The 21,480-nt window shown below is 46.3% G+C and overlaps 1 protein-coding gene across 1 annotated transcript in view; it reads right to left on the bottom strand.

Moving 5' to 3' along the window:
• Window positions 1–21,480, bottom strand: part of SPG11 (SPG11 vesicle trafficking associated, spatacsin) — a 162,486-nt gene that overhangs the window by 103,464 nt on the left and 37,542 nt on the right. Inside the window, exons 7-14 of the mRNA XM_089660972.1 lie at window positions 20,371–20,726; window positions 15,304–15,449; window positions 14,855–14,972; window positions 14,619–14,774; window positions 8,917–9,071; window positions 5,320–5,496; window positions 747–818; window positions 544–671 (exon numbers count right to left, since the gene is read on the bottom strand). Of these exons, the coding sequence (XP_089517098.1) occupies window positions 544–671; window positions 747–818; window positions 5,320–5,496; window positions 8,917–9,071; window positions 14,619–14,774; window positions 14,855–14,972; window positions 15,304–15,449; window positions 20,371–20,726 (1,308 nt within the window). The remainder of the gene's footprint in view (window positions 1–543; window positions 672–746; window positions 819–5,319; window positions 5,497–8,916; window positions 9,072–14,618; window positions 14,775–14,854; window positions 14,973–15,303; window positions 15,450–20,370; window positions 20,727–21,480) is intronic.

Consider the following 21,480-nt stretch of genomic DNA (forward strand, 5'->3'; position numbering starts at 1 on the left):
CCCACAAATTATTATCACTCAATTCTGCAAGTGGTTCTGATTTACTATCGCTGTTCTCTAGCCGGTCTAAAATCGCTTTTGACCTAAAGGGACGCTTTTTGGCCGCCATGGACGTTTCTCAGTTTCCAGGCAGAAAGAACAGTAAAAATGCAGGCAGGGCACCGGACAAAGCACTCGGGACAAAATGTATGTGAAATGGTTTGATACAGGAATGTTATACTATGTGATTTTAGTGTATTTAGTGAATGTCACTTTTTCACATTTTTTAATTTCCTGCCAGTTCCGTCCCCCGTACGTCCCGACGTCGCAGGGAACGGAACCCGGAAGACACATGCCGGCATCGGCCGGAGGACATTACAGGGGACCCTGCAGGGGGGACATCGTGGGAGCGCAGGACAAGGTAAGTGAAGAAGGGTTCCCGGAGCAACGCTGCAGTGTATTCCTGAGTGTAGCTGGGGGGGGTTACCGCTTGTGGTGCTGAAACTTTACCCCGAGATACACTCGGGAATACCGCCAGGGGGGTTAATGCTCAAACGACATTACTTAGGATAAGTCTGGATTTCTCCTGCCGGCCTCTGCACATCATTGCATAGCTTTTCTATCTGGTACACCGTACGGATCCTTTCCTGCTCCTCTTTGGTAAAAAGGCCCTTTTGCTGCAGCAGGTTTACCTACAGACAGGAAGAGATGAGGGTCAGACTGTGGTGAGGAGGAAACAAGTTCACGGGAAAATACTAATTACTCACCAGCAGGTCCCGAACAGCAAGGTTTGATGTGTACATACAGATACGGCGCAGCTCGTCCCACACAGAATATCCCTGGATGAGAAATCAATGATTAGAGTCAGAAAGCACAGCATGTTATTTAACGCAGGCCTCTGGGAATAGAGCATGCATATATGCAGTCATATGAAAAAGTAAGGGTGGGCGCTTGTGCGTAGCGATCCAATATGGCCGCTCAGTGATCTCGCCCCTCGCCCACCGGACACATCAGCCATTTTTTGAGCAACTTGTGGAGCTTTCCTTATACATCTAGACTATCCCCCATCTCCATATGCTGGATGGGGGAAAAAAAAACTCTCTCAACACATGCCTCCAGTGCTAAGCTAGCCGACCATGAAGGTGAGGCCTCCCTACTCACAGACTCACAGGAAACCTCGGCCTCGGGTTTGGAGCTCCTGCCACCCATGCTGATGGGTGAGTCCAACCCACTTTCAGATGCTGAGAGCATCAAGGAAGTATCACTATTGACCCAACCCCCCCAGGGACACCGAGCTCTTAGGACGGTTCAAGTCCATGTTACAGACTGAACTCTCGGCAGCCACTATCAAAGTCACGGCCCATCTCACCAAGTAGATACGAAAGTTGGGGAATCGAACGAATGGCCCTGAGGACAAGCCATTACGATCATTGAAAACCACGAACAAGATTTAGATATAAATGGGGTGGGAGATGGAGACAAAAATTCTCACCACGTCCTTGCGAAAAAGGTTTTACTGGTACCACACCCCTAATGGGGAGTAGGGGTGTAGTTGGGAGCATTGGGGGTCGCTATTGACCACTGTACTTTGTAATTCTCTAGAATGACATTTCTGCTTTCTATAAGTGGATTCACATCTCCTCTTCACTGGCGGTTACTCCTTATTACTTGCTGGAGGCCCTCTTTCCATCCAGGCGTGATTGATATGTCCCACATACCTTACACAGCCAATTGGGAGGTCATCAGTATCGTCAACTAGTAAACCTCTTATTTTTTATTTTTCACTGTCCTTAATGTTTTGTATGGCTATATATCGATTATATGTTCCTGGATCTATTTTTGTTTTATTAAAGGAACCTGTGCTTTGTTTTCCCTGAAGAAGCAGGCACTGTCCCGTGAAATGTGTTGGAATATATCAACAAAGTTTTACTTCATGTTTCAAGGCTTTATAACTACTATTATGTCAACTGATACCTATGATGCGACTTCAACGCCTTTAGGTGGCAGCAACAATTTAGGAATATATCAATCTAGCCTTCTTTCATTTTTCTAGGTTGTAGCTATCCAATAATATGTTAACGAACACCCATGATGTCATTTTCACGTCTTGGGTATCAGCAACTATATTTATTGTAGCTAGATTACTATTTGTAGTTCTGTCCATTTCAAATATCTGAATTTTTGTGATCCTCTATTTATGTGTTTGATGGTCATGTTCCACCATGATGGTGGTTTTTTAACCTAATAAAAAGGTATTCAGTACTTTATTACCTTCGGTTCATAGACTTTTTTGAGACTTTTTTGTCCTCCATCTCAGGAACCCAATTTACCTTGGCCCTACTACTTTTAGCCCGACCCTATGGCTTCACCCAGTACCATCAGTTGGCATGTTGACCTATGTCCTTTAGGGCTACTTCACACCTATACGTTATGCCTTGAGTCGAGGGACATCTCACCTCCTGACGCTATTGTTGAACTTCTCCGAATACTTGAGACTTTCAAGCAACATTTAGCTATGTATTTTCTACCCCATAACACCTGTAAGCTGGGGTTCCTCCCCCCAGTTAGACCAAGGCTTTAGTTCAGGTCTCTGTTGCTTGGCCCTCTGGGCTGATACAGCCCACTGGCTTTCTTGTAGGCCTTATATTACATATATTGTTTATATCTTACATTGTCTTATGTGCTTGTATCTGTCCCTGGTTGAGAAGGGTTGGCTGCCCCACCTCCATTAAATGTGCCGTCACTCCTTTTTCCCCTTGCTTTCCCCTTGCTTTTCCCTATTCCCCTTCCTCCCATCCTTCCCTCCATTTTCAAAAACCTCCCTCCCCCTTTCTCCCTGGTCCCTTCCCCTTCCAATGTGGCAGTGATATTTACGGCCTTCTCTCCTCTTAATCATTCACTAATGATGTCTTTTGATAATGTTTCTTCTTCCTTGGTGTGTCGGGAGCTGAGGTGGGCCTTGGGGGGGCGGGAAGGCTGCATTGCCCCACCCTCCCGACTTCCTGACTTTCTCTGCACTTCCTGAGCTAAGAAGGCGTTTTGGTGGAACAATCATAAGTATTACTCATGCGCAGATAAACCCGGCCCTATGGTGGCCAGGAAACTGAATTCAGTGGGGAAACTGTTTAAGCCTGTTCGCCTTCAGACGCATGCAGGAACCCTCACTTCTGACCCTCCACAAATTCTGTCTATCTTTTCTGAGTTCTTATCTTCATTCTATGCCAAACCAGGACCCTTCCCCCTTGACCGGGCCAAACAGTTCTTTCAGGAGCTACATCTCCCCACACTTCCAGACGGAGCCCGAGAGGCCCTTAATGCCAGTATCTCAGAAGCCAGTATCTCGGAAGTTCTCCGGGCAATTAAGTCCTTGAAGCCTTCCAAGGCCCCGGGCCCTGACGGGTTCTCAGGTCTTTATTACAAGACATTTTCTGCTCTCCTAGCGCCCCATATAGCTATTTTAATGCCCTGAAAATTGGATCGATGCCTGACGTCCTCAGGGCTCATATCTAAATGATTCCTAAAACATCAGAAGATGCCAACAAACCCCAAGCTTTTAGGCCAATTTCTCTTCTGAACAATGACTTGAAAATTCTAGGGAGGATCCTGAGTTTCCGCATCAACAAATATATGTGTCATTTAATACATAGAGACCAAGTTGGCTTTGTGCCCGGTAGGCAGGCGGGTGACAATGTTTGCCAAGTTGTACAGTACATCTCATCCACCTCCTACACCACCAGAAAATTCCTAGCTCTTTCTTCTCTCTTTGGATATTTATAAGGCATATGACTCTTTATCCTGGGAATATTTACAATTTGTACTTTCTTGCTGGGGTTTTGGAGATGCCCTGCTAACCTGGATCACAGCTGCACCTACAGCATCGGTTCATATGCCAGGTATCTTTCCATGCCTTTCCCCATTTATAGGAGCACAAGATAGGGTTGTCCCCAATTTCTTTTTTTCACTAGATCCCTTGGCAATTTTAGACAACTGCTAATTTGTCCAGGACAGGCCAGCTCACAAAATCCAACACAGGAGCTGACAGTTTGGCGCTAAAAGAAGTCTCCAAGAACCTCTAAATTTCATTGTGGGGTATTCATGTAATTCTTGCAACAGCTGAGGTCAAATTTGAGATTGCACAAATACAACCTGCAGGAGGGGTGCATTATGAAACTGTCTTTCTGTCCAAAAACAACATTATAAGAAAGATTGCAGTTTGCCTTTGAACATACAGGTGAAGACCAAGCCTTATGGAACAATGTGCTGAAGACTGATCAAAGATACAGGTCCTTTGTCATAAATGAACCAGCAAACACAAATGCTCCTGCGCTTGGGGATGGACTCGATGCAGGCTGCAACCACATTAAGAATGTCCTGGAACATGCACACCTTGCTGCCCTCAACAGACCGGGGGAATCCAAATATACTGAATGAGGAAAGAACAAAAAGAGGGCGCACAGGCCTAGTGCATTATCATAAAAAATGTTTAATAAGAAATAAAATAGGTGTTGTACTCACAAACGACAATAAAGTCAAGGCGCATCATAAAAGAACAGCTGGGTCAACACCGCGCTGAGTAACAGTCCGTAATGGAGAATGTAGACATCCAATAGGCTGACGCGTTTCGAGGACTTGCCTCTTCCTCAGAGCCCTCGGCAAGTCCTCGAAACGCGTCAGTCTATTGGATGTCTACATTCCCCATTACAGACTGTTACTCAGCGCGGTGTTGACAGCTGTTCTTTTATGATGTGCCTTGACTTTATTGTCGTTTGTGAGTACAACACCTTTGTCATAAATCCCTCAATCAATGATAGAGATCTTTGGTCACAGTAGGCTGCAAACCAAAGACAGTATTACAGGAGAAGAACATAAAAACTGTGAAGCATGGTGGTGGTGGAAACGTTTTGGGTTGCTTTGATGCTTCAGATCCAAGGCTGCTTGTAGTCATCAAGATAATTAAACATTTTGCATCATATCAAGGTGTGCTTTTAGAGGATGCAAAGCTATCTGCCCAAAAGTTGAACTGGAAATTAGTCTTTCAACATGATAATGATATGAAGCACCCTAGCACATCCACCATGGAATGGCTTAGAACGAATAAACAGAGAGTTATGGACTGCCATAGTCAAATCCCTGATTTGCTTCCCATTGAAACTTTGTGGAAGGCTTTTGAAACAGGCAGTTCATGCAAGAAAACCCACAAACATCTTGCAATAGTTTCCTGTTCAACTACCTTGAAAAAGGTATTGGGTATACTTATTTTTTCACATGACTGTATGTGTGTGTGTGTATATATATATATTTATTATGTACAAGTGATGGATAGAATTGCCTATTACTGACCATGCTCTGCAGGAGTTGGCAGGCCTCCGTCACCTGATTCTCCACTAGGCACTTGAACACCATCTTTAGGCCTTCTCGTTTCACCCATGGGAGGCTGAAAGAATGATGCCCCTTTGTACGTAGGAATGACTGAGCCTCAGGAATACAGTTCGACAGGATGGCATCAGATATTATATTCTAAAAAATAGGGGAGCAATAATGAATTAAAAAGAAGCTAGGGAATGTGGAATCAGACATGTCAACACACAATTAATTACTCCTGATTGGTCTTGGATCCTTGTCTTGTTCCCAGTTTTGATTGGTCATTGCTTCTGTTATTAGGCCTGTTACAGGATCTGCGTATCCACATTGTTCTGTCTATGTGTAATTGTACTGGTGCAGTAATATTGCTGAAGATTCTGTAAACTCCGTTCTATTTTTATTTTTCATTGTCTTGACAATAAAAGTTGTTTGGATTTAAAAAAAAAAAACCTGATTAGATATGAGAGCATCGCTAGCTGAATAATAAAACATACCGGGATCATGACCCTAGTATAATCACTTAAACCCGAGGACGTATGGGTACAGCCTAAAGGTGGCAAAGAGGTTAAACCTCAGATATCCAGATATTAGATATGAGAAGGATAACGAACTTATACAAGAGTAGTGCTAAGGCCATTATTCTCTCATGCCCAGCGTACCTCCACAGACATGTTCTCCCACGCTCGGTTTCCTCTCTCAGCATGCTGGACCTGCGCAGGAAATGGCTGCTGGTGGAACCTCCTCATGAGACATGTCCACCACTGGTAGGCTTTTGGTCTTGTGTATTCTGGCTTCTCTGCTCCACCTAAATATATGGAGGGAGACTAGGTTCGCCCCGCTGCTGTTACCCTAGAGGCGGTGTACAAACAGTTGCTGCGGTGGTACTGGGTCCCTGCCTGCAGTGTCCAGATTAACCCAACCTCTATTGATTACGGTTTCCATGGGTGTGGCCACTGTGAGGACATCTTACATACCTGGTGGACATGTCCATGACTGGTATGCTTTTGGTCTTGAGTATTTTGACTTCTCTGCACCACCTGAATATATGGAGGGAGACTAGGTTCGCCCTGTTGCATTGCCCTATCCTGGGCCTACTTGCTTGTCAACAAAAAATGGCATGCTATTTGTTTATAGCAGCCAAGAAGATGACTGCCTAGGCGTGGAAGAAACCTTCCAGGGCGTGAAGGACCGTTTGATGGTCCTGATGCTTAATGAATGCATGTCCAGTATCCTTAATGATTCCCATGCCAAATTTTTGCGGATCTGGGAATCGTGGTGGATGTATGCTTTCCCTAATCTTCCTCTGACCAGGGTGGGCGGACTCTAACTCGTGCCTCCGACAGTCCCAGATCCTTTATTTCTCCTTTCTTCCTCTCACCTTTGTTTTCTCTTCTATTCTCGTCTGTTTACCCCTTCTGGGGGATTTATACCCTCCTTGGCTCTATTTATTACCTGGTTTGTTTGTTTTATGTTTTGTTTATTCTGATCTCTCCTCTGCCCTCCAAAGCAAAGCATGAAACCAAAAGTGCCAAAATCCTTGTTGCTTCTGGGTTCATAGACCATAGAAATGATCGAGAAACATAAGTTCCTCCCTCATCTCTATGGTCAGCCAGCACGACTGTCGGTTTCAGTCCCAGGCTCCCCAGGGGAGTTTTACGTATAGGGGAAGACCACCTTCCACTATAAATGTAAAACTGATCTAGCAGCTGTATATCCGCACGGATCACTTTTACATTTTTAAGCATCGTTAGCTGAAAAATAAAACCTACCAGGGTCATGACTGCAGCCATGACCCTAGTGTAATCACTGAAACATGAGGACATATGGGTACAGCCTAAGGGTGGCAAAGAGGTTAAACCTCAGATATTAGATATGAGAAGGATAACTAACTTATACAGTGAAGGAAATGCGTATTTGCTCCCCTGCTGATGTTGAATGTTCACCCCTCACAAAGAAATGATCGGTCTAAAAATCGAATGTTCGGTGTATTGTAACACTGAGAGACAGAATAGCAACAACAAATTCAGCAGAAATGCGTCTAACAAATGATGACTGATCTGCATGTTCATGAGGGAAATAAGGATTTGATCCCCTATCATTCAGCAGGATTTCTGGCTCCCAGGTGTCTCTCACACAGGTAACAAGCTGAGATTAGAAGCAGTCTCTTAAAGGGAGTGCTGCTAATCTCATTGTGTTACCTGTATAAAAGACACCTGTCCACAGGAGCAATCAAACCATCAGATTCCAAACTCTCCACCATGGCAAAGACCAAAGAGCTGTCCAAGGATGTCAGGGACAAGATGGTAGACCTACACAAGGCTGGACTGGGCTACCAAACTATGGCCAAGCAGATTGGTGAGAAGGTGACAACAGTTGGTGCAATCATTCAGAAATGGAAGAAACACAAAACACGTGTCAGTCTCCCTAGGTCTGGTGCACCATGCAAGATCTCACCTCGTGGGGTGTCAATGATCATGAGAACAGTGAGGAATCATCCCAGAACTACACGTGAGGATCTTGTCAATGATCTCCAGGCAGCTGGGACCACAGTCACCAAGAAAACAATTGGTAACACACTACGCCGACAAGGACTGAAATCCTGCAGTGCCCGCAAGGTCCCTCTGCTCAAGAAAGCACATGTCCAGGCCCGTCTGAAGTCTGCCACTGAACATCTGAATGATGCAGAGGAGGACTGGTGGGAAGTGTTGTGGTCAGATGAGACCAAAATCCAGCTCTTTGGCATCAACTCAACTCGTCGTGTTTGGAGGAGGAGGAATGCTGCCTATGACCCCAAGAACACCATCCCAACTGTGAAACATGGTGGTGGAAACATTCTGCTTTGGGGGTGTTTTTCTGCTAAAGGGACAGGACAACTGCACCGCATCAAAAGGACGATGGACGGGGCAATGTACCATCAAATCTTGGGTGAGAACCTTCTTCCCTCAGCCAGGGCATTGAAAATGGTTCATGGATGGGTGTTCCAGCATGACAATGACTCAAAACACACGGCCAAGGCAACAAAGGAGTGGCTCAAGAAGAAGCACATTAAGGTCCTGGAGTGGCCTAGCCAGTCTCCAGACCTTCATCCGACTGAAAATCTGTGGAGGGAGCTGAAAGTTCGAGTTGCCAAATGTCAGCCACCAAACCTTAATGACTTGGAGAGGATCTGCCAAGAGGAGTGGGCCAAAATCCCTCCTGAGATGTGTGCAAACCTGGGGGCCAACTCCAGGAAACGTCTGACCTCTGTGATTGCCAACAAGGGATTGGCCACCAAGTACTAAGTCATGTTTTGTGAAGGGGATCAAATCCTTCTTTCCCTCATGAACATGCAGATCCGTCATCATTTGTTAGACGCATTTCTGCTAAATTTGTTGTTGTATTCTGTCTCTCAGTGTTACACCGAACATTCCATTGTTAGACCGATCATTTCTGTGTGAGGGGCGACCATTCCATTGTTAGACCGATCATTTCTGTGTGAGGGGCGAACATTCAACATCAGCCGGGGAGCAAATACGCATTTCCTTCACTGTATACAAGAGTAGTGCTAAGGCCATTAGTCTCTCATGCCCAGCGTACCTCCACAGACATGTTCTCCCACGCTCGGTTTCCTCTCTCAGCATGCTGGATCTGCGCAGGAAATGGCTGCTGGTGGAACCTCCTCATGAAACATCGGAGCTTGTTGATGTATCCACTAAGAATTCCCACGCACTTTTCCAGGTCATGGTTTGGCTCTGAGTATAGCGGATGGAGGAATGAAATCATTACTTATATAGGCATAAAAATATAATGGCACAGAAATACATTGAAGGGTTATCGATGATTTATCTATAGATAGAAAGATCAGATTTTATTACACATAATACACTAAACAGGTTTAAAAAGAGTGGATGGCTCTACATCTATGCAGAGTACTGCACTGCATGGCGATGGGCGATCCATGGTGCATTGGGCTGCGGTGCCATTCACTTTGTGTCATGGTGCAGCGTGTCGCAGAAAACGCTGCATGACTGAGTATTCAAAAACAGATCTTCATCTAATCTACTAACATTTAAATTGCAGGGAACAACCTTTACGTCCCTATTATCTCTTGACCTTTATTGTTTAAAGCCAAAAATTTGGCCAACACTTTTTTTTTTGGTTTTGGACAAGGTAGGGAAGCAAGACACCTCCTGCCAGGGTTTTACTGCCCTTTGTGACCCCGCTGGGTAGAGGTTCTATCACTTCCTGTTAGAACCTCTGTCGGCTTTTGATGTTTATGTTCTCATGTGCCAGAGACAACAGCTTTTATGGTCTCTGGGACATTTAGGGGTTTATTTACTAAAGCTGGAGAGTCCAAAATCAGACTCCCTTCTGTATAGAAACCAATCAGCTTCTAACCTCAGCTTGTTCAATGAAGCTTTGGCAATGAAACCTGGAAGCTGATTGGTTTCTATGCAGAAGGGAGTCTGATTTTGGACTCTCCAGCTTTAGTAAATAAACCCCTTATTGTCTTGTTTTCAGACTATCATACAGATACAAGGCTATACAAAATGGAAAAAAAGTGGGCTTTAACCCCTTCCAGTCCGGACACTTTCACCCCCTTCCAGTCTGGACACTTTCGCCCCCTTCCAGTCCAGACACTTTCACCCCCCCCTTCCAGTCCGGTCGCTGTCCCCCCCTTCCAGTCCGGACACTTTCGCCCCCTTCCAGTCCAGACACTTTCGCCCCCTTCTAGTCCGGACACTTTCACCCCCCCCTTCCAGTCCGGTCGCTGTCCCCCCCTTCCAGTCCGGACACTTTCCCCCCCTTCCAGTCCGGACACTTTCCCCCCCTTCCAGTCCGGACACTTTCCCCCCCTTCCAGTCCGGACACTTTCCCCCCCTTCCAGTCCGGACACTTTCGCCCCCTTCCAGTCCGGACACTTTCGCCCCCTTCCAGTCCGGACACTTTCGCCCCCTTCCAGTCCGGACACTTTCACCCCCTTCCAGTCCGGTCGCTGTCCCCCCCTTCCAGTCCGGACACTTTCGCCCCCTTCCAGTCCGGACACTTTCGCCCCCTTCCAGTCCGGACACTTTCGCCCCCTTCCAGTCCGGACACTTTCGCCCCCTTCCAGTCCGGACACTTTCGCCCCCTTCCAGTCCGGACACTTTCGCCCCCTTCCAGTCCGGACACTTTCGCCCCCTTCCAGTCCGGACACTTTCACCTCCTTCCAGTCCGGACACTTTCACCCCCCTTCCTGTCCGGACACTTTCCCCCCCTTCCAGTCCGGACACTTTCCCCCCCTTCCAGTCCGGACACTTTCCCCCCCTTCCAGTCCGGACACTTTCGCCCCCTTCCAGTCCGGACACTTTCGCCCCCTTCCAGTCCGGACACTTTCGCCCCCTTCCAGTCCGGACACTTTCGCCCCTTCCAGTCCGGTCGCTGTCCCCCCCTTCCAGTCCGGACACTTTCGCCCCCTTCCAGTCCGGACACTTTCGCCCCCTTCCAGTCCAGACACTTTCGCCCCCTTCCAGTCCGGACACTTTCGCCCCCTTCCAGTCCGGACACTTTCGCCCCCTTCCAGTCCGGACACTTTCACCTCCTTCCAGTCCGGACACTTTCCCCTCCTTCCAGTCCGGACACTTTCACCCCCCTTCCTGTCCGGACACTTTCCCCCCCTTCCAGTCCGGACACTTTCACCCCCTTCCAGTCCGGACACTTTCCCCCCCTTCCAGTCCGGACACTTTCCCCCCTTCCAGTCCGGACACTTTCCCCCCCTTCCAGTCCGGACACTTTCACCCCCTTCCAGTCCGGACACTTTCACCCCCTTCCAGTCCGGACACTTTCACCCCCTTCCTGTCCGGACACTTTCCCCCCCCCCTTCCAGTCCGGACACTTTCACCCCCTTCCTGTCCAGACACTTTCCCCCCCTTCCTGTCCAGACACTTTCACCCCCTTCCAGTCCGGACACTTTCACCCTCTTTCAGTCCAGGGCAATTTTCAGCTTTCAGCGCTATCGCACTTTGAATAACAATTGCGCGGTCATGCAACACTGTACCCATATGAAATGTTTAGCATTTTTTTTAGACAGCTAGAGCTTTCTGTTGGTGGTATTTATCCACCACTGGGATGTTTATTTTTTTGCTATATAAATGAAAAAGACCAAACATTTTGAAAAAAAAAAAAAGTGTTTTTGTTATAAAATTTTGCAAATAAATAATCGTTCTAATAATAAAAACTTTGCAAATAAATAATTATCTTTTTAGTAAAAAAAAAAAACAAAAAAACCCAAAATTAGTTTATAACCAAAATTATAATTTTTCAAGAATTGTTTTTTACATTTTTATTTTTTTTTTTACATTATTATTTATGTTTTATTTTTATTTATTACATACTGTCACCCTAGCAGTACGGTGTCACCATAGTGACACTGCACTGCTTGTGGGGAGTGATGAAGATTTTTTTCTTTTTTTACACTGATTTACAGCATTTATGGGTGTAAAATCAATCAGTCATTTCTCCTTCTCTCTGGCTGCACTCCAGCAGCCATTGAGAAATACTGTGAGAGTTGTGATTGGTCACAGCTTGTCACATGGTACAAGGCTGTTGTGAATGGCCCTGTACCATGTGATTTCTGTGATCATTCACAGAATTCACAAGTAGTAAGCAATGATGTCAGGAAGTGACATCTTGTTTACTACTATTCCTGTGATCAGTGATTGGGCAATCAGTGATCACATGAATCGGGACCTCGCACAGAGGTCCCGTACAGCGATCTGTGTTCCGCTCACAGGGAGCGTGCCCATGCAATGGATGTGGGGGGCGTTTAGAAACGTTCATGTGCCTCCGCAGCGCTCCCGTCCGGCCGTTTATCGGCATGGGCCAGACAGGAAGAGGAAGGGCTTTAGCAACATGTTACATCCATATTTAGGGTGTAACATGTTGCTAAGCACCCCAACCCTCGCCCCTAACCCCACTCTGTGACAGCAGGCAGCATTCTCTCTCCCCCCCGCAGCAGCTGTCACATTTAAAATCAGCATAGGTATGTGCGACTCTGCCCACACAGCCGTGCACAGAGATGTGTAAATGAATAAACTACAAGTCCCATCTGCCACCGCAGCAGACAGACTTGTAGTTCTCAATGGACTACTTGTGAGCTGATCAGCACACTCATGGTCAATAGACACTTCCTGCAGGCCAGTAACTTAAAACCCAAACAGGTAGAGAGCTGTAGGGAGTGTCTGCAGGAGCCGGATATTGCAACAGAGATCCACTGATTGAGGGTGCAATAGTTTGCAGGCTCCTGTGTCCCCATAGTCCACAGGTGTCAAACACAAGGCCCGCGGGCCAAATCCGGCCCTCTAGGCCATTTCATGTGGCCCTTGCACCTCTCCTGCAGGTACCCCCTTGTCTCTGCCCCCACCTTGTCTCAGTAGTCAGCAGCAGAGAGGAGAATAGAACTCCTCTGCGCAGCTGCAGCACCCCCTCAACTCTGCCTCCCCTGGTCTCAGCATTCAGCAGGCTCCGATAACGGACTCCACCCTTCCTCTGGTCCTCCTTCAGACCCGGCACTTTCTGCTTTCTAGCTCTTCCCCCAAAGGGTGTGCACAGTGATGTTAGGGAGGGTGTGGGATTCTTGACATCTGATGTAATGCAGGGTGGGGTGCTCTGGACATCTAGTCTTACAGATACAACCGGCCCTTTGAGGGCCACCATAATGCCGATACAGCCCGCCATGAAATGGAGTTTGACACCCTTGTCATAGTCCATTCACTCTTCCTGCAGCTCTGAAACTAACAGCCTGCACAAAGTTACGGGCACAGAGCTGTAGGCACTACAGGCAGGAACCTGACAGAGCAATGCTCTGCAGGCACCTGAAAAAAAATAATAAATGCACATTTTATTTACCTGCGAAAACATCTGCATTTATCATTGTTTTCTTAAAACTGAGCTTAGCCTTTAGGTAGCAAATAATCAATAAACATGTAACTTATACATTTTTTCCGATATAACCTGTATAATCGGATGGGGTTACCGGTACCGGATTATAAGTAACTTTTAATACTGGAGTACTTCACTTCTGCAACATCTCCAAGATACGGCCATTCCTAACCTCGGAAACTACTGAGCAACTTATTCCCTCCCTGGTTATCTCTCACCTTGACTATTGTAACTCCCTCCTCATTGGCCGACCTCATTGCAGGCTATCCCCTCTTCAGTCTATCATGAATGCTGCTGCCAGACTCATCCACATTACTAACCATTCTGTATCTGCCACCCCTCTCTGCCAATCCCTCCACTGGCCTCCACTCAGTGTCCTCCACCGCTCTCTGCCAATCTCTCCGCTGACCTCCATTCAGTGTCCTCCACCCCTCTCTGCCAATCCCTCCACTGGCCTCCACTCAGTGTCCTCCACCCCTCTCTGCCAATCCCTCCGCTGGCCTCCATTCAGTGTCCTCCACCCCTCTCTGCCAATCCCTCCACTGACCTCCACTCAGTTTCCTCCACCCCTCTCTGCCAATCCCTCCACTGGCCTCCACTCAGTGTCCTCCACCCCTCTCTGCCAATCCCTCCACTGACCTCCACTCAGTTTCCTCCACCCCTCTCTGCCAATCCCTCCACTGGCCTCCACTCAGTGTCCTCCACCCCTCTCTGCCAATCCCTCCACTGACCTCCACTCAGTGTTCTCCACCCCTCTCTGCCAATCCCTCCATTGGCTTCCCATTGCTCAACGAATAAAATTCAAAACATTAACAATAACATATAAAGCCATTTATAACTCTGCCCCAAATTACATCACCAATCTTTTCTCCAAATATCACCCAAACTGCCCTCTCCGCTCCTCCCACAACCTCCTACTCTCTAGCTCCCTTGTCTCCTCCTCCCATGCTCATCACCAGGACTTCTCCAGAGCTTCCCCCATCCTCTGGAACTCTCTACCCAAATTTATCAGACTATCGCCTACTCTGCTCACTTTTAGGTGATCTCTGAAAACCTCTCTCTTCAGGGAAGCCTATCCTGCCTTCAGCTAATAATGGAATCTTCTACTCCTCCTACCAGTCCATCCCCCACAGTTACTACCTTTTGTACCACTAGCCCCTCCCTCTTAGATTGTAAGCTCCCAGGATCAGGGCCCTCCTAACCCTCTTGTATTGAACTGTATTGTTGCTGTATTGTCTCCCATTATATTGTGAAGCGCTGAGCAAACTGTTGGCGCCATAAATCCTGTATAATAATAAATTTTAGGGGTTCCACGTCTTTATTTTACACCGCAGAAATAAATCTCTAACATTGGTAAATACATTGGCCATATAACCTACCAACCAGGAGATTGCAGAGTGTCACAACCTGGCCATTAAGAAAATGGAGGGTTAGTTGCAGCAGATGCTCCGAGAAGTGTTTGCTCTGAGGCTCCTGGTCTGTGTCTTGAATGTAAGAATAAAGGAGGTCCAGAGCCGGGACAAGATCCTGCACATCTAGATGAGAAAGTATGAGATGAGCTTAGACACAAGCTGGAGCGCAGCAAGAACAATATCTGAGTGCGGTCATTCCTTACTATGGAGGTATTGCTCAGACTGCACGCTGCCATCTTCACAGGTCAGCGGCGTCAGGATGCTTTCTTTGCTCTTCACGAAAAAATCGACTGTGTCCAACTGTCGGTTCTCTAAGCCGGCCTGTAAAACAGAAAAGACATAAAATGTAAAAATCTCAATTGAAGGACGGGAAGGGTGCAAATATTAATGAATGAATTAAATCTGTGGTATTATAAAACCAAAAAAGTACGGCGCTACAAATACAAAACTACAACTAAACAAAAAATAAATAATAAAAAAATGATAAATTATAATGTCCAATGGGAGGAGTCAGAATGCATGATGTCAACACCCACCGGAACGTGGCGGCCATCTTGTTGGTTAGAAACGTACCAATTGGTTATGTGGTGACATGCTGTTTTAAACATATACAGAGCGGAAGTGTCAAATTGTAAATCTGTGGTATGTATACCTCTAAAGTGTGGATGGGAACAGAGCAGCGCCCCCAGTTGTTCAGGTAGCACAAAGTGTCTGCCGTACCGGCACTGCCATGAATCATCAAACGGGTAAGAAACTCATTCTGGGATACAGCAAACAAGACAAGAGACAGACCCTGATCTGATGGGAGGAAAAAAAAGATAGATAAATAAATAAATGCATAACAATGCTAAATCTTTTATGTAAAGCTACCGCAAATAACCATCAATGGTGCATATAAACCGGGGGGGGGGGGGGGTCAGCAACCAGTAGATTGTGATCCACCAGATCCCAGCCAGGTGACGGGTAGATCGCGGTTTGGGCTTGCTGACCCGCCATCCCAGAGCATTAGAGTAGGGAGCAAGAACCGCGTAAGTTGATGTCTCCTCTGCAGTGGTGTATTTATGTATTGTGCCCCCCCCCCCCCCCCCCGCAGAAAGGGCCTGACATTGTCTAAGAGAACCCCTGCTTTCCACCCGAGCCTTCCACTACCACTGCCCCCCATACACCAGCCACCATCCTCCATGACGAGAGAGAGTAGGACATTCACCTTCAAAGCTCCGGACATCGAGAGTCGGGCTGTGCATACACCGTCATGAATCCCACAGCATCTCTCGGAACCCACCAGGTCCCCATGCCGTGTGTGTCCCGTCTCCCGTCCCTTCTTCCAAGGCCCCCCTGACAAATGCCGCCCTAGGCAAATGCCTTGTTTGCCTTGTGGTAAATACACCCCTGCTCCTCTGTAGTGCTGACTCCTACACCAGGTCATGGTTGGCGGGTGTAACACCTGACAGGCATGACCCGTTCAAGTGAATGAGGCCGCTCTGCAAGTGCCCTGCAACCGTATGCAATGCAACAAACAAGGCAAACAAGGGGTTAAAGCATGGGGCGTTGTGTTGCTTTTAGCACCACTGGCTTTAACCCCTTGGACCCTGCAGAAGCATGCAGTTGCGAGGCAGTTATATCGTTACATACAGGTTCATATAGTTACATAGTTACATATAAGTTCACATAGTTAGTCTGGCTGAAAAAAGACAAAAGTCCATCCAGTTTAACAATAGAAAAAAAAAAAAAAAAGTTATAATCCTACACCCACAGTTGATCCAGAGGAAGGCAAAAAACCCAGCAAAGCACGATCCAATTTGCTCCTGCAGGGGAAACAATTCCTTCCTGATCCCCCGAGAGGCAATCGGATATTCCCTGGATCACCTTTCCCTATAAATGTTATATCCAGTTATATTCTGTGTATCCAAGAAAGAATCCAGGACTTTCCTACAGCAATCCACTGAGCTGGCCACAACCAACTCTGGAGGGAGTCTATTCCACATTCTCACAGCTCTTACTGTGAAGAAACCTTTCCCTGTTTGGAGGTTACATTTCTTTTCCTCCACACTTGCAGAGTGACCATATTTACTTGAATGGGTCTCGACTCACAGGCGGCAGCACCTACCAAAAGCAACAGGGGGTGTAATTCCTGCTCCGGCATTTGTACATGTGTATACTTTTGGCTGCTGCTTCAGCAGCTAAAGGGGGGTAGAGATTGGGGGTGATAAAATCATGACTCAACCACAGGGTTTTAGCTGTAAAAACGCTAGAACGCTGAAAACCGTGGTAAAATGCCACAAACTGGCATTATTGGATGTTTTCTTGACCAATATTTTTTTTTTGTACAAAAAAAAAAAAACCTAAAAAACACAAACACAGAAAAAAATTGCTGCAAAACGCCGCTAAATGCTAAAAAACGCTGAAAAACTCAAGTTTTTAACGTGACAAAGCTACCGTTACCAGCGTCATCAAAATGCCCGTGTGCATTAGGACTTACGTTGAAAAACACGGCAAAACGCAGCAAACTGGTGTTTTTGGACTTTTTTTGAGCTAAGAAAAACCCGCTACAAACCGCAAACGCGAAAAAACACGGCGAAACACCACTAAACGTTACTGCAAAAACACCAAAAAAAACCAACATTTTTAATGTGACTTTAACCATTTCCATACCGGGCAATTTTACCCCTTCCTGCCCAGGCCAGTTTTCAGGTTTCAGCGCTCTCACACTTTGAATGACAATTGCGCGGTCATACAACATTGTACCCAAACTAAAATTTTATCATTTTCTTCACAAAACCAGAGCTTTCTTTTGGTGGTATTTAATCACCGCTGGGGTTTTTATTTTTTGCTAAATTAACAAAAAAAGACCAAAAATTTTGAAAAAAAACACGTTTATCTTTGTTTCTGTTATAAAAGTTTGCAAATAAATAATTGTTCCTCTTAAATTTAGGCCGAGATGTATTCTGCTACATGTCTTTGGGGAAAATAACCCAAATTAGGATGTATTTTTTAGTTTGTAGGAAAGTTATAGAGTTCACAAACTATGGGATAGATCTGAATATTGATCAATCCTGAAGTACTGACAGCCAATCTAATTTCTTGAGGTCCAAGAATGTCAGAACAGTACAGATATCCCCCAAATGTCAGAATAGGACAGATATCCCCCCAAATGTCAGAATAGGACAGATATCCCCCAAATGTCAGGACGGTACAGATATCCCCCAAATGTCAGAACAGTACAGATATCCCCAAATGTCAGGACAGTACAGATATCCCCCAAATGTCAGGACGGTACAGAAAGCCCCCAAATGTCAGGACAGTACAGATATCCCCCAAATGTCAGGACAGTACAGATATCCCCCAAATGTCAGGACAGTACAGATATCCCCCAAATGTCAGAATAGTACAGATATCCCCCAAATGTCAGGACAGTACAGATATCCCCCAAATGTCAGAATAGTACAGATATCCCCCAAATGACCCCTTTTTGCAGAGTAGACAGTCCGACGTACTTCATAAGAGGAATGGCGAGTTTTTTGAAGTTGTATTTTTTTTGTCATAATTTTTTGGAAAATTAAAAAATTAAAAAAATTATTTTCACAATTTTTTTTTTTACATACTGTCACCAGTGCAGTACAGCGTCATCATATAACTGGCATGGCGGTGAACAGGGACACTGACTGGTGACAGTATGAAAAAAAAAATATATATTTTTTTATTTTTTTCATTATTTTTAATTTTTTATTACATTTTTTTTTTTTTTAAGATTTTTTTTTCATATTTTACTATGACCAAAGTAGTACAATGTTACCATAGTAACATTGTACTACTTTAAGGAAGTGATCAGTATTTTTTTTTATTTTTTTACACAATTTGCTTATAGCAAAGAATTACTTTGCTATAAGCAAGCATTTACCTGAATGACATCGATTCATTCAGTTTTTTTTTTTTTTTGTGCTTAGCTGTGATTTGGTCACAGCTAATCACATGACATGTGCATGTGACCTGCTGTGAACATTCACAGCTAGGCACTAGTATACAATGGATGGCATCATGAATGAAGCCATCCATTGTATACAACTGTCATGTGACCTGCTGTCATTGGTCACAGCAGGTCACATGGTACCAGCAACGGGAGCCGGTACTCGGATCTGTCATCGGCCGTGTCCGAGGTACACGGCCGGTGACAGATCGCGCTGCTCTGCAGTTGCGCGAACTGAGCATGTGCAAGAGCACGCCAAATGGCGTGCACCCGGAATGCAGAAGCACTTTTGCCGCCGCCAAACGGCCATTGGCCGGGCGGCAAATGGTTAAACAGCTAACTTTACCAGACTGTAATCAGCGTTTTTTGGCTGGAAAAAAAACTCAGAACTAGTGGATTTCCAGAGAAGTTTTTTTCAGTTGTAAAAACGCTCTATTACTGAAAAACGCAGTAAATCATGGCAAACCAGCGTTTTTGGACTTTCTTTTACCAAAAGAAAAAAAAAAAACCTCCTAAAAACGCAAACGTGAAAAAATGTGGCTAAACACTAATACAAAAATGCTAAAAACCAGCTGGGATGTTTTTTGGCTGAAAAAAAAAACAGGACTAGTGGGCTTCGAGAGGAGTTTTTTAGCTGTAAAGACGTTCTAACGCTGAAAAACGCAGTAAATCGTAACAAATCAGCATTTTTGGATGTTTTTTTTACCAACAAAAAAACAAAATCTCTAAAAAACACAAAAAAATGCAAACGCGAAAAAACGTGGCAAATCGAAACTAAATACTAATACAAAAACGCTAAAAAGGGTTTTTTTGGCAGGGGGCATTTATTGGCTGGAAAAAAAAACCCAGGACTAGAGGGCTTTGAGAGGAGTTTTTTTTGTAAAAAACTCTCTAATGTTGAAAAATGCGGTAAAATGCCGCAAACTGGCTTTTTTTTTCCAAAATAAAATTATTTTTTTTCAGTAAAAAAAAAAAAATGCTAAAAACTGCAAAAGTGGAAAAATGCCGCTAAACGCTAATGCAAGAACGCAAAAAAAGCTGAAAAACTCACGTTTTTAACCACTTCGCTCCGGCGCCTTCTGGCCCTTTAAGAGTTTCAGAACTCGGGAGGCGGGCGGGGTTTTAGGGTCATGTGACTGCCGTGATTCGCCGTCACAAGAACAGAAAAGGTCCCGATCGCAAGGGGAGATCGGGACCTTTCCGTAAGTCACGGACATATGTGCTGGGAGAGTGCAGGGCTCGCGCTCTCAGCACACATGCATTTTCTAATGGCACGCAAATATGCGGCCGCTCGGCATCAAGGCCCAGCCGCCGAGACCACATTTTTGTGCGCGCTCAGCGTCAAGGGGTTAATGTGACTTTACACAGCTAACATTACCAGCGTTATCAAAACGCCTCATGTGCATGGAGCCTTAACCCCTTGGCGGCGGCGCCTCCCGGGCCCTTTAAGAGTTCCAGAAGACGGGAGGCGGGGTTTTAGGGTCATGTGACCGCCGTGATTCGCTGTCACGGCAGTCACATGATCAGGAAAGGTCCCGATCGCAAGGGGAGATCGGGACCTTTCCATGAGTACCGAATGTGTGTGCTGGGAGCGCGCTCTCAGCACATGTTTTTTTTTTTAACAGAATGCAAATGTGCGGCTGCTCGGCGTCTAGACCCAGATGCCGGGGGGACGCACATTTGCGTTCGGCCGGCGCCAAGAGGCTAAGGTTGCCTATCCCCGATCTAAACCTCATACAAGTTCTCATCACCTACCTGTTATAATTAGACAGGCCTCATCATCTGCACCGTCCACACATAAAGCTTTCCCCAGAGCATGGTAATCAACGGCCTGTGCTTCCAGGTCCCAGCGGGCCAAGCTGGCACATCCATCCACATCAGACAGGCTGAACAAGGCACTGAACGAGGACAAGGACCAGCTGTGAAGTCTTACAGGATCCTTCATATTGTCTGTGCAGATCTTCACCCAACCGGCTCCCAAAACCGCCAAGTTGAGAGGGACATCTGTAGACATGGTGCCAGTCATTAGACTCGGAGTAGATGGGCACACGGGAAATGCTGAAGAACTCTTCGTCTCCTTAGAAAGAGAGGACAGCATGGCATCCCACGACCTAGAGAAAGGAGACACAAAAGAGGCTTTAGACCCTCCTCAACTAACAACATCATAGATGTCAACATCCCCAATACAGGCATTTGGAAGAAAAAATGTAATGTGCAATCCTCCGGAAACAGCGGAACACGTATGGGACCTCTGTGTGAGGTCCCGATCATGTGATCACTGATTGGCCAATCAGTGCAAACACTTCCAGTGCAAACCCTTCCAGTCCGGACACTTTCACCCCTTCCAGTCCGGACACTTTCACCCCCTTCCAATCCGGACACTTTCCCCCCTTCCAGTCCAAACACTTTCACCCCCTTCCAATCCGGACACTTTCCCCCCTTCCAATCCGGACACTTTCACCCCCCTTCCAGTCCAAACACTTTCACCCCCTTCCAATCCGGACACTTTCACCCCCCCTTCCAGTCTGGACACTTCCCCCCCCCCCTTCCAGTCCGGACACTTTCACCCCCCTTCCAGTCCAAACACTTTCACCCCCCTTCCAGTCTGGACACTTCCCCCCCCTTCCAGTCCGGACACTTTCACCCCCTTCCAGTTCGAACAGTTTCACCCCCTTCCGGTCCGGACACTTTCACCCCCCTTCCAGTCCGGACACTTTCACCCCCCTTCCAGTTCGAACACTTTCACCCCCTTCCAGTCCGGACACTTTCACCCCCCTTCCAGTTCGAACACTTTCACCCCCTTCCAGTCCGGACACTTTCACTCCCCTTCCAGTTCGAACACTTCCCCCCCCTTCCAGTCCAGAC

The sequence above is a fragment of the Staurois parvus genome, unplaced genomic scaffold (genome assembly GCF_062004578.1).
Source record: "Staurois parvus isolate SC_StPar_1 unplaced genomic scaffold, SC_StPar_1.0 ptg001298l, whole genome shotgun sequence".
NCBI lineage: Eukaryota > Metazoa > Chordata > Amphibia > Anura > Ranidae > Staurois > Staurois parvus.